The following is a 13,538-nucleotide window of genomic DNA, read 5'->3' as shown; positions in this document are numbered from 1 at the left end:
GAAATGTGTATTGAAGGACGTTATCAAATCAAAGCAATTGGGTAGTTTAACCATTGTATTCTACTCAAAGCAAGCTACACTCGTCTAGGGACTCAGACGACACCTATTGTTGTGTCAAAGATCATTCCTGAAAATGAAGCAATGGTATTATATCTGAAAGTAAAACTAAAAAACAGTTTGTTCTAGGAGTGGGTGATGAATTTCATTTTGCCAGCGGAGTTGGCAGAATTTTGGCTGCTCGTTCGAATTCCGCCAACCGCCATGTGGTAGAGTTTTTTCTCAAGTGCAGCTCACCAACGGTAAGTTGGCGAGCAACATCGAAAATTTGCATACCCTAGCACGATTTTTGCCTGCTACGCACGGCATCCAGTGAGATTTTCCCAGAGCTGGTGGTCGCGACCTTTCGTGGTGAGAAAGCTGCCATCCAATTAGGAAATCTACTTGAGTGGAAGCCAAACCAACTCCAGAAGTAGTGCCCTCTAGAGCACCACATAGTGACATTTGTGCTGATTTTTCAGCACGAAACGAGCTCTCAGCACCAGTTTCTACCCGTTCATGGAACTACACTGAATCTCACCCCTAGTTTGTGTATTTTTTATGCAGCTTAGTGTCTGTCCGAGTCTCCCTAGGTTTCCAGCCGTTTATGATTGCCAGAGGCACATCTCATAGACATATTTTGATAAATGTTTAACAGTACACTAAAGCAAACCTATCCAGCCACAAACAAATCAACTTGACCCACAAAAAAAATTACAGATGTATCGGCAAAAACCAATGACTAATTGTAATGGAAAGGAATGGAAACTTTAACCATGATTCAGAGAGTCTTGTATGTCATTGATTGGTAAATTTATTGTCAGTGTGAATTCCACATTCATAGAACTAATTCCACATTTCATAGAACTAAACACTTCTATAGAAAGAAGTTATAACAGCAAAAGACTGAGCTAAAAATGTAATGTGAAACAATTTCAAACAGGACAAACTACAACAGCAGCATAAATGTCTTTGTCTTTCACAGGTACCCGCTAACAAATGTTCTTTCTCTTGTTTCCAGATTCCTTACAGCCAGTATTTTACAAAATTGTCTCTGGAGATCCAAATGGAAGTTTTTCCATAGACCATGAATTAGGTCTCATAAGAACTAGAAAGCAGTTAGATCATGAACTATGGCCAGTCGTGATTCTCACTGTTCAGTCACAATTGGGAAGTTCACCTGTCTACAGCTGCACCCAGGTCAATATTACGGTGATGGATGTCAATGACAATACACCATATTTTCCAAGAGAATGTGAAAAAATAACAGTACACCAAAGTACCCCGCCAGGCACAGCTGTGTACATTGCACAAGCTGAAGACGGGGACAGTGGAATAAATGGTGCCCTCACCTACAGATTGACTGGTAAAAAGCAAAGTATATTTTCTATCGATCCACTCAGTGGCATGGTGTATCTCAATGGGTCCCTGTATTCAGAATCACTTGTATATGAGCACATTCTACAGATAATGGCTGAAGACAATGGAAAACCTCGCCTGAGTTCCCTTTTTAACTTGACAGTCGTTGTTGACATGAAGGAAAACAGCAGCACATTAGCCTTTGATAGCTTCATTCACTACATTGAAATAGGTGAGAGCTTCCCATTGGATGCCAGAATTCATCAAGTTCAGGCTCACATGCGGGATCCACAACAAGCATTCTCAATAATAACATACTCTTTGGAAGCAAGTGAAACCTCTGCAGTTTTTGGGATCCACCGGAACACGGGCTGGCTTTTTCTCCGTAGACCGCTCGACTATGAATCCAAACAGATTTACAACATTAAGGTGATTGCTAAAAGCCATGAGAACAATCCTGAGCAAAACGCAACCACCTCAGTAATCATCACTGTCCAGGATGAAAATGACAACCTTCCTATGTTCACGCATGGTGCCTATTTTTTCAACGTTGAAGAAAGCTCTGTTCCTCAAGGTGTTATTGGCACAATTTCGGCAGTCGATAAAGATAGAGGGAGAAACGGACAGTTGTCATATTTCCTCTTATCTGAGGGGAGCTATTTTAGGATAAATTCCAAAACAGGTAATATCTATTTATCCAAGATTTCTTTTGCATCTGTTTTGAAATGTTGCTTATTGAAAGTTGATCTTATAACGACAATGTTGTCATCAAACCTGTATTTGCTTTACAAAACTCCCAATTTTATGAAAAGTGCAGGATTTCTCTAAAAAAATGACATTTTTTAAGTGCTCAATCTAAAACACAAGACCTGAACAATGGGAGTGGTTAGTCAAGAATTACGATCGTCAAAGGTACCATTCAGTCGAATCAGTAAAAATATTTTGATTTGTCAATGGACGCATACGTTTAAATTCACCTTAATTTACACGTAAATGCTATTCTAAATCTACAGGAAGGAAGCACATAGCAATGGATGATGTTACCAAACTAGAAATCAAATTCATTAGGACAAGAGAAGATGGGCAGCACAGTTTCAAATCGGCATTATTTGATAGTACCACAATTCTGTTTTTTCATTCATACGGTCTTTGAAAAATGCACCTCAAAGTGATTGCCAAAAAGAAGTCTTGATAGCGAAAACAGGGTTCCCACGTGCATCTTGGTGTCTGCACTCTTTGTCCACCCCTGGAAAGTGTTACCTATTCGTGAAATGTGTTAGCATGGAGGCAAAGAATTAGGACTGTCATGTCAACCAGGGTGCCCAGATGGAGTTAGACACAAATACTCCGAAAGAGAAGGAAAGCAGACTGGAGAGATATTACGGTGGATGTGAATGAGTGGAAAATGACACAGGATGCTCGAAGAGCTTTGAATCTTTATTTGCTAATCTTCTTCAGTCAAACCCTCAATGACCCACACCCAACCATTTGGACCAACCATTTAATCATGTTCAAGAACCTCCCTTTTCTCTAGCCTTTGAATAAATGTTGACACTAGCTAATTTGGTGACAACTGGCCAAACTTCCAAAGGGAGACAACATAAAAAAATGTGGATTTTTATTGGAAGTCATTGCCAATAAAGTCTTAGCTTCCATATGGTTGCTTCACTTTCAGCCCATTTAACATGGGAAATACTAAGGGGCATATTTATGAGTGGTTTGTTTAATGTTTGCATCACACAATGTGGTACGTGTGACACAAACCCAAAGTCATATTTGTGAAGCCACGCAAAGCCACTTTGCATGACTTTGAGAGGCTCCAAAAATATGGAGTAAGGCAACACAGTGCAATTTGCTTTCTTGCCAGTCTCTTCCCTGGGAAGGCATATTTTAGGCATTGCATGGGTGTTCTCAAGCAATCGCCACTGAATATGACACACCCCAAAATTTCAAGAACTTGTAAATCTTGTAATACACCAAAACTTTATGTCTTACCAGGGGAGTTGTAATGAGAAATATCTCTATTTCTCCTCGTGTCTTTCTCTTTTCTTGTGTGCTGCCTTCTGCAGCACACATAGACAGAGGAATCTACCTCCCAGGATTGTTTTTGTTCAGGAAGGTTCCCTTTCCTGCACATAAACAACCCTGCATGCAACACAAGCATCCTTGCACCTTCGTACAAGGGTGCCAGCATTGGTGCTAGACAGCCCATTGTGCACCAGCACAGGGGGAAAGGACAGGAATGCACTGTATGCCTTAAAAATAGTGCATTCCTGTCCTTTCAGAGTGATGTAGTACAGCGCAGCAAAGTGACCTGCTATACTGCACTGCGCCACTTTACCTTGAATATGGTCCTACATACATAGTTTACCTTATTCTTAGAAAACTGCTATCCAATTTAGTTTTCTCCCATCAGCAGCCTTTCCATTCAAAATTGTCATTGCAGAAGAACAAAACATTTAACAAAGGGCAAGGAACAATCAACATATACAATATATCCTGAATAAAATAGGGTGTTGCTCATTCTGACAGTCAAGTGAACGCGCCAGTACATGCACAATTAGGGCACACATTCAGCACAATATAAAGAGGGTAATGGTTATCTCACAACTTCAAATATACAGACCTTTGCCCGATGATCAATAACCTGAACAAATTTGCAAAAAATGTTTTAAAAAACTTTTTTTGAAAGTCAGATCTATAGGGGTTGATACATAAAGAGTGGTTTTGTTGTAAAGGTCGACTTTTTGATTGGTGATTGATGAGGAAGGAATAGATCTTAGCTGTTGCAGTTTTATTATGAAATATCTTAATTTTGATTATTTGAGGTCAATGCAGTGTTGCACAATCAGTTCTTGAGACCCTTTTTCCTAGTCAATAGGAAACGTACGGCACACCAGTGGCTCTTGTGGATGACAACTGAATCTCTTTACTACTGACGTATTTAATGTTAAAGGTAGGCTCACACATGTCAAAACATAGAATGACTACAACAAGTAAATGCTGTAGCATGTCCTGCAATGCTAAAGAGCTTCTCACCAGTTTTATTGATATGATTTTAAAGTCTCACAAGTGGGTGCTAAGAGACCACACCCTAGCTCACATGTGAGATTATGTTAGGTTGCCCTACCCTTGTGTTTGAGATCCAAGGGGAGGTATGCTCTTTGCTGACTCTCAACACTTTCACAAATGACCACAAAAACAGGAATCTGAGAGCCAGTGGTAGAAGTGGGGGAAGAGGGAGTGAAACAAGAGAGAAAACAGAAACACAGGAGTCGACCACTCTGACCTGTCTCTTTTGTTGGTCAAGCATATCTGCAGGATGCAGTGGACATCTACAAGGCCAGATGGCCCATATGTACGGGCTTTTGATGCAGGGCAGTGCAGCAAGTCATATTGCTGCGCTGCCCTGCCTCAAAGGGAAGGGGCAGGAAAACACCATATCTATGCAATATGGCACATTCCTGTCCTTTTGCACTGTGTTGTGGCTTCCTAGCGCCCTTGCACCATCTTCCTGCACAACAACAATCCTGGGAGGCTTTTTCCGTTTTCTATGTGAACTGCAGAATGCAGCAGACATAGAAAGAGGAAAAAATTAGGAGAAATAAAGATATTTCTCCTCATTGCACTTCCCCAGGGCAGGCGTAAGGTTTTGGTGCATCCCCAGGTTTAGACCTGGGGATGCTTCAAAATCCTTGGGTGTTGCCTTTGGAACACCACTGTAACACCCATGGAACGCCTCCCTTGTGCAGCGTAAGGCAATGCAGCGATTTGCGCTGCCTTGCTCCATATCTATGAGGCCATTCAAAGCCATGCAAAGTGACTTTGCGTGGCCTCATAGATATGAGTTCCAAGTGTGTGCCGGTGTTGTTTCACAAAAAGTGACACAACAACAGTTCAAGGGCTAATAAGTATGCCCCCATGTCTTTAATTCTCTGCTGGACTGAAATAGTATGAGGCTATCATTTAACAATGTTACTGTGCAACTCATCCTCTATGCTCGGAGATGAGACTGATAATTCCTGGAAACTAAACATACATTAATTGAGAGTATATATTGTATATTTGCAGATGCAAAGAGTATATTATGATACTTAGTACCATTGTTGAGTGTTGCGAGGGGCCATGACTCACAAGTAGAGGTGGGCATAACTTTCGTAATTGAGTGTAGCATAATCACACAGTATTACCTTAGAATTCTTTGAGGTTACGCATAGTTACACAAGAATAAGGATTCAGTGTCTAGGGCTATTTCTGAGCCTAAAATGCATCCTTGCCATCAGCATCTTCGTGAAAATGCATTTTGTGCTGAGAAATAGCTCTAAATACAACAGAACATAAATAGGGAGCACAAGCAGCCGCTCATGCCTGCTACATGTGTTCTTGGGGTAGAACTTTACCCCCAACTTACCCCCGACATTTATCACTATTTTCTTAGCACAAAATGCCCCCTCATATCTAAAATGGGGCAAAGAATGCGTTTTGAGCTACAAAATAGTGCTAAATGCAATAGAACATAATGCCAAGTGTGCTCTTGCAATAGAATATTTTCCCTCCTATTTATTCATAATTACGTGAACTGGCAAAATTGTGTAATTATCTGGAATTTTGTGTCAAAGAGTAATGCTGCAGTCACCACTGTGCAATTATAGTCAGAACCGGTTTTCCATAGTAAATTTATTTTTTGATTTTGCTAAAAACTTTGGCATCATTTGACAAATCTTCACAAAACTTTCCAAAAGAAAGGTTGACCTTTGTAGTTCCTTCCCAGAAAGTTCTGGTGTGATTTGTCAAGGAGAGGCTGAGTAAAAGGGAGAAACATGGGGACCCAGAAAATGTGTTTTTCCCATTCAATATCCTTAGGAATTCAGAATACTGCTACAGCCAAAATGGATGAACACCAAAATTGGAAGAAAGCCAGATCATTATCAGGAAAGTGTGCTTTTTGTCAGATGATGTAAATCTTTTCAGTAGTTTTTGAAAACTTAGGGTTAAAAATGTATAGACATTTCAGGTCGCTGTGGCTCACAGGAGTTCCGCTGGATGAAAGTACCTAATTGGTGACCACCTCACGCAAAAAATGTTTGCTGGCTGGGCGTAGAACTCTTTTTCCCCAGACATGCAGGCATTAAGTGAGCAAGCTCCTACTACCCACAGACTGCTCTGAATGCACAGACTGTGGCTAGAGCCCACTCCCTCCAGTGACATAAGCCCTCTTCAGGTGGTCAAGCCCCTACTCTGTACAGTATGCATTTGGTATACAGACTGTGCTTAGAGCCCACTTCCTTCAGACACGCAGGAGCTACTAGGTGGGCAAACCCTACAATACACGGTGGGTAGTGGGTACTGAGTTTGCACACTGTTAATAGAGCCCACTTACTTGAGAGACCTAAGCCCTATTAGGTCGGCAAACTATGATGATATTTTAGATGTCATCGATGATATCATCAATGACGTCACTGAGCATGAGTGATGTGGGAGGTCGTAAGCAGTGCATGGTGGGGAGGCGAGTTATAGTTACGTTAGTAAACTATAGCTGCATTTCAGTGTTTTTTTTAATTTAAAACATGATGTTACGACTGACATTTTCACCTGTTTATAGCATAACTTTAATCTTTGAGATCTACACATACATACATAGGTATACACATATATGTATATAAATATGTGGAAATAGTGCAGCAGCATCTCAGACTCACAATGAGCAAGCATGTGGCCTGATCCTCATAAGTTTTCACGTTGGAATGGGATTCAAACATTGATTTTGCCGATGAAGTGAGCAATGTATACACCCACAGCAAACCGGTTGAAATAATAATGAGAAAGAACAATGTAGTCAGTAATTAAATTCAGTTTTATGCTAAGAGTCTCTGGGAACAGCAAATTGAGAAAATGTCTAAGTGGTATAATTAAAACATTCATAAGTTCCTAAGTAATGACAGCCCAGAATGTTGAAAAAGAATTAACTATGGAATGCAAATAAATGGATAGTTGAGATGCCTCTGCAGATTCACTTAAATTATTTCCGAATGTCTGATGCTTTAGCATGCTGAGTCCCAGAAGCTGCTGATTACCCCATGGGACTTCATGAAACTTGTCACTTCCATGCTGCAGTTCTCATTTAGAGCATAGATTCTGTTATTTCATAAAGGATTTTCTCCTGTAGGCCTATGAACCTACCTCTGCAGTTGTGGGTCAGGTATACAGGAAGCTCCCTCCATCACAGTCAAACTACTCTTGTGCATTTGCAGCTTAACTCTGTGGGTATACCTGTATTCTCTCTGATACTGCTGTTAACACGTCCCTTTATGACTAATTTACTCACTTTGGGACTCGTTTTAGGCCAATGAATCTTTTGACCCTGATTGAAGACACCTTAGGACGAGATAGCTAATCAACATGTCAATCAATACATCAATAATGTCATCAATATTTATTACAACAGTGCATTTCACCTTAGTCAATGACATTTAATAAGACACAGAAACCACCATGACCTTTCAGTCATGAATAACCACACCAGTTGAGTATGATTTTGTGATATTTATTCCCTATTGATTACAATTCTACTAGTAAGTTTGTTAGTCTCAAAACCAAGAAGCACATTAGCATAGTCACAATATGGCAACTCTGGTAAGGTTTCATCAAAGCAAGAATCACTAATATTAGAATATAGCAATGCGTGAACATAGGTTATCCTTAGTAGAGTATCACTAACACATTTATTCAACATAGCATAGATTCAGTCATTTGTCCATTTGCGTCATTTTTTGTGAACACCTGTCCTAACCTCAAATTAGCATTAGCATGTTGGGCTTCATGCAAAACAATTTAGTAACATCAATTTAGAAAACATCTAACTATGGTCTCTGTCAAAAGAAGCAGTTGGTACCTAGAAAGGAAAAGCAAACAGACAATCACAATTTCATTGTCATATAGTTACCCTCTGTCTTTTTGGGTCAGCACTCAGGTTCTGTCTTCGTCCTCAGGACATCAATTGGCTCGCCATCTGTCAGGAACTCAGCTCAGGCAGGAAGGGCAAAGGGGTACTTCCCTCATAAGGAGGTAAAGTATAAATGGGCAATCTAAGGACAAGGATGGTTCTAACTAAAATTAGCAAGTAACTAATCAAAGTGACAAAGGGTCTGGATCATAGCAAATCGCATCAGCATTCCCCTAGTCTCTCGTCTCTTGTCTCTCTAGTTCTCCCCTCTATTCTGATTTACTTCCTGGTGTCAAGGGTTTTTATCCCCTTTTCGCTGTACATTCCCCTAAAATTTGATTGGACAATGGGTTGCACCCCACTATCTCCTTCCAATTAACTTTAAATTAGCTCATCAAATTTGTCACCCCATGACAGTTCTCATGCATTTTATTGGTCCTTATGATTGACGTCTTTAGATGTAGAATGTCCAGTATGATTTCATCCTTTTGTGATTCTTTGCGCATCTTCGGTCAGTGGCTCCATTTTTGTACTGGTTCATGCGAACTTGTGCCTAACATTAATCTTCACTGTTGCATTCAGCTAAAATATTTCTACAAGCAATATGAATTTCATGAGAACGGATCTACTATAGTTACATTCAGCTTCTAGTTTGAAGGAGGAAAAAACAAGAGTTCATGCCCTTTAGCAAGTCAGCACACTGCACGTTTAGAAAAACACATTTAATATGAGAGTCAAGCAGCTAGGCCTCGACTCATGCTAACTTAGGCCTAATGATTTATGAGCAAAACTTTAGTAACATAACCATTAATAATTAGTGTAAAAACATCTCTTAATGTAATAATTCATCAAGATTAGTCATCTTCATTAATCCCCGTATATATTGGTGGCCACTCCCCGTGGGCACATTTCAAGTGCACGTTTTAGCAAAACATATTAATACAGTTTCTATGCGGCATTATTGTACATTAGTTCATAAACATTTCATGTTAATATTGATTATATAAACTACGCTCTCTAAGTCCCTCCTCTGATGACCTTTGTCATCACACAAACCTTTCCCTTTTTAACCTCTCTTTCCTCATTACGCGCATCTCAACATACTGTCCTTTGTGTGAGCATTCCCAAATTTCATTAAACATTTTCTCCCTTTCATTTTCTTCATTTCTTTTGCTTTGTTTTGTCAGATTTCTCTTTATTCTTTCATTAACTTTGCATGATAACCATAAGCCCAATAAACAAATCAGGACAATCAATAGACCCCCTAATATTTTTGCAAGAACCTCATTCCAAATATTACTAAACCAATTCCCTACTCTGGTAATTCCTTTCCCAACTTTCTCCCAAACTCCAGGTTCTTTCAAGTCCTTCAAATCTGCACTATCTCTTGTTAGGTTAGTAAGCATACCTCTAATCTTTTTGCTATTATCAGGAATGAACGCACAAACAATGGCGCTCATTAAGCATCTTACAGACTCCGCCGCTCTTTATTAAAAGAATGTCTAAAGCAAGCCGGTTTTGAAGAGTCTTAGCTCTTTCCGCAGCAAATTCAGTATCCATCAGGAGTATAGCCCCTGTGAAGTTTGTCAGCATGTTATCCACAATAGTAGACAACTTTCGAATCTTTATGGAGTTTAAGATAACCCCTACTGAAGGAATTATGGCTCCAAATATGTCACCAACAACAGCAGCCGCTGTCTCTCTCTTTTGTCAAGTATGTTGTAATTCAGACATTTTAGGAATTTGCTTTAAGTCATCAATCTAGTAGATCTTTGGGAAAACTATTCCCAAATAACATGTCCCATACCATCCTTTAGGAAGACGGTAATAAGCATTAAGCATACAAATATAGTACATCCCAGGGATCGCTGGATCCTGTCCATTTAACATGAATGTCCATTTACTCTGAAACAAAAACACATGACTGCACTCACTTGTTCCCACAAATAAAGTATCATGCTCAGATTTCGGCCTATATATGCAAAGCCTACCTACATGTAATGCATCTATAGCTAATTTGCCCTGTGTCTTTATTGCAGTGTAAGCATAATCATGTGCAAGCTTGCGTTTTTCTAATCCCTCTTCTAGCCTTTCCTTTAATGCCTTGCGTCTATCATCAGTGTGATCCAAGAAGCTCTTCTTTCCAGGCGTTAGTAAGCAGGTTAGATTATTGTGGTGTGCATAAGCTGTCCAAAATGTCAGGGTCTGCTCAAAGAAACCCCTAACTAATTTTATGCTGTGCTCTTTAGCTAATTTGTTTAGAAACTCAATCACAGGCACAAAAGAAAACAGTACATCTAAGTTAGAGTAGAAGTATTGCACATGTTCTTGATTATAGAATCTTGTTAAAAGTAAACTACAGCTTATCCCGTAAGTTAACGACAAACTATGATAAGTAACCCTTCTTGCACTGACGAAGGAATCTTTGTGCACACATAACAATTTCTCGCATCCATTGTATCAACATACTCATTCAGCAAGCGATAGAAGACATTAGTAGACAGCTCCACCTTTGAATTAGTTCCTGCATGTAAGTATTTTGCATCCTGCTCAAACTTCTCCCACAGTGTTAATGTAGCAGTCTCAGAATTTGAAGCATTGTTAGTCACTTTCTTATCCATCCATGGCATTCCCACAATCACACCTATAATTATTATTGCACACACAATACCTAGAATGGCACTCAACCAACCACATATCTTACCCTTTCTACTTTTATTTTTAGCGTAACTCATGATCTGTAAAGAATCAGAGAGCAGAAGAATACAAAGCAAACGATCAACTTGAGGACGATATAAAAGTTCTTTTTTTTCTTCTGCTTAATACAAAGTCTCTATTTCTCAGCAAGTATTTACAGCGTTTCACTCACTCCAGGACCCTTTTCGTCAAATCAGGTCTAGCAGTTTGTGATAATCGGTTTTCAAAGTCAATTCAGGTTTTCAATGTCACATCCGGTAATTTATCAGTCTCTTTTTCTCAGCATTTCAGCTTTCAATTTTAATTTCAATTTAACACAGACTTTTCTAAAGTTGAATTCAGGTGCCGTAGTATTGACCTGGTGCCTCTCAATCAAAACAGAATGCCAAGAATTCTTGTTGCCATTCGGCTGATGTTGCATACGTCCATTCAGGACCTGCGTACCTTCTGTTTGCGTCTCTTTTTCTTTTCAATTCTGCGTTCACTTTGTAACTCTCCTTCACTGAGATCCTCTTTTCTGGTTGTATCAACCTCTTCCTCTATTGTGTCTCCCACAGGACCACTTTCTCTATTGCAGCTTGTGGCTCCGGCCAGTTATCGCCTTTATGTGTTTTCTTCCTGTTTGGCCTTTCAAAACGTTGAACAGCGCCCTCCTCTTGTGCTATGGTGTTTTCTCTTGACGGACCTGCAAGTGGCTGAGGGGGAGTTGATGCACTTTGACCTCCCTCTGCTTCTTCCCCCTGGTCTTCAGGGTCTGTTACGGGCTCAACTTCATACTCGTATCCGTCTGCTTCTGGGAGAACTTCTCTTTGCCTTGGTTCCCCTGCTGCCTCCGCTGAGATAGGCTCACTGTCACCTCTCTCGAACTCGTTTACTGTTTGAGTGACTAAGCCATCCTCAGTGGGCTCTCCTTCAGTCTCAGTTCCCCTTTGAATATTCTCCGGCCCTGAGATTTCCTTCTCTGCAGTTGTTGTTGTGGACACTTCAAGTTCCTCATCAGTTGGACACGTCACCTTCTTTGTGTGACTGGCATGTATCCAGTTTTGAACGCCTGCACATTTCACAGCAGTGGTTGTTGTATTCAGTATTACTTGATATGGCCCCTTCCAACGCAGCTCCAAACACGACTTCCTCACGTGTTTCTTGACAACCACCCAGTCACCATCCTTCAGGGTGTGACCTGGATCACTGATCGGTGGCAATGTGGTAGCCTCCACCTGGAGAGAAAAAGAGCGGACCACATCAGCCAGACCCTTGCAGTAGTCCAACACCATATCATCTGTGATATCCACAAGAGCATTTGCAGGCACTACGGGCAATCGCATAGCTCGACCCATCAGAATGTCATGGGGAGACAGTCCTGTTTTCTTGTCAGGTGTGTTTCTCATTGACATCTGTAGTAAGGGCAATGCATCTGGCCATTTCAAATTGGGTGCTGCACACATTTATGCCATTCTTGACTGCAAGGTGCCATTCATCTGTTCCACTAGTCCTGACGCTTCAGGGCAATAGCTACAATGCAGCTTCTGCTCAATGTCCAGTGCAGCACACAAGAGCTTAATCACCTCTGAGCGATCAGGAATCCAAAACGTGGCATTAACTCTCTAAGCAACAGTTTTGCTACTGTGAGGCTGTAATTTCTACGTGTAGGATATGCTTCGATCCAGTGACTGAAAACACACACAATCACCAACACATACCTCAAGCCTCCACATACAGGCATCTCAATAAAATCCATTTGCATTTTGCTAAACGGACCTCCAGCTCTCCCTATGTGGCTCAAAGTCACCACGGTCCCTTTTCCTGGATTCATATGTTGACAGATGATGCACCTGTGACAGATAACTTCTGCAGCTTGTCTGAATTTCTGATTGAACCAGTCGATTTTGAACAACCTGATCATTGCGTCTCTCCCAAGATGTGCTTGACCATGGTAAAACCTTGCAAACTGTGACAGGAGACTGTTTGGCAAAACCATTTTCCCCTCCTCTGAAACCCACAAGTCATCAGACCTTTGTATACATTTCATTCTCTGCCATGAACGTTTTTTCCTCTCTGCTAGCACAACCCTGCACTGATCTTAACTAATCTAATGTATCAACCACTCTTAATGCAAAGTTTAGGCAGGTTTCATTTTCAGTCTCAGGTAACAATTCCCACTGATCTCGGAACGATATACAGTTCAATGCGCAAAACCTTGCGACTTGATCTGCATAGCCGTTTCCTATTGACACAAAGTCTTGTGTCTTAACATGAGCATTGCATTTCACCACGGCAATTTCAAGAGGTAACTGAATTGCATGCAACAAATCCTTAATCTTTTCGCCATTTTTCACTGGTGAACCAGAAGAGGTCATGAAACCCCTCTGTGACCATAATTGGCCAAAATCATGCACAATTCCGAATCCGTATCTGCTGTCAGTATTGATAGTTACTTTCAGGTTTTCAGCTGCGTGGCATGCCTTAGTAAGGGCAATTAATTCAGCCACTTGTGCAGAGTACA

At 40.6% G+C, this 13,538-nt stretch overlaps 1 protein-coding gene across 1 annotated transcript in view; it reads left to right on the top strand.

The window, feature by feature from the left end:
• Nucleotides 1-13,538, top strand: part of LOC138255265 (protocadherin-23-like) — an 836,716-nt gene that overhangs the window by 788,065 nt on the left and 35,113 nt on the right. The window contains exon 5 of the mRNA XM_069205832.1: nucleotides 1,058-2,077. Coding sequence (XP_069061933.1) covers nucleotides 1,058-2,077 — 1,020 coding nt within the window. The remainder of the gene's footprint in view (nucleotides 1-1,057; nucleotides 2,078-13,538) is intronic.

This window comes from Pleurodeles waltl, chromosome 1_2 (assembly GCF_031143425.1).
Source record: "Pleurodeles waltl isolate 20211129_DDA chromosome 1_2, aPleWal1.hap1.20221129, whole genome shotgun sequence".
In the NCBI taxonomy this organism is placed as follows: domain Eukaryota; kingdom Metazoa; phylum Chordata; class Amphibia; order Caudata; family Salamandridae; genus Pleurodeles; species Pleurodeles waltl.
This window is presented reverse-complemented; position numbering and strand designations above follow the sequence as displayed.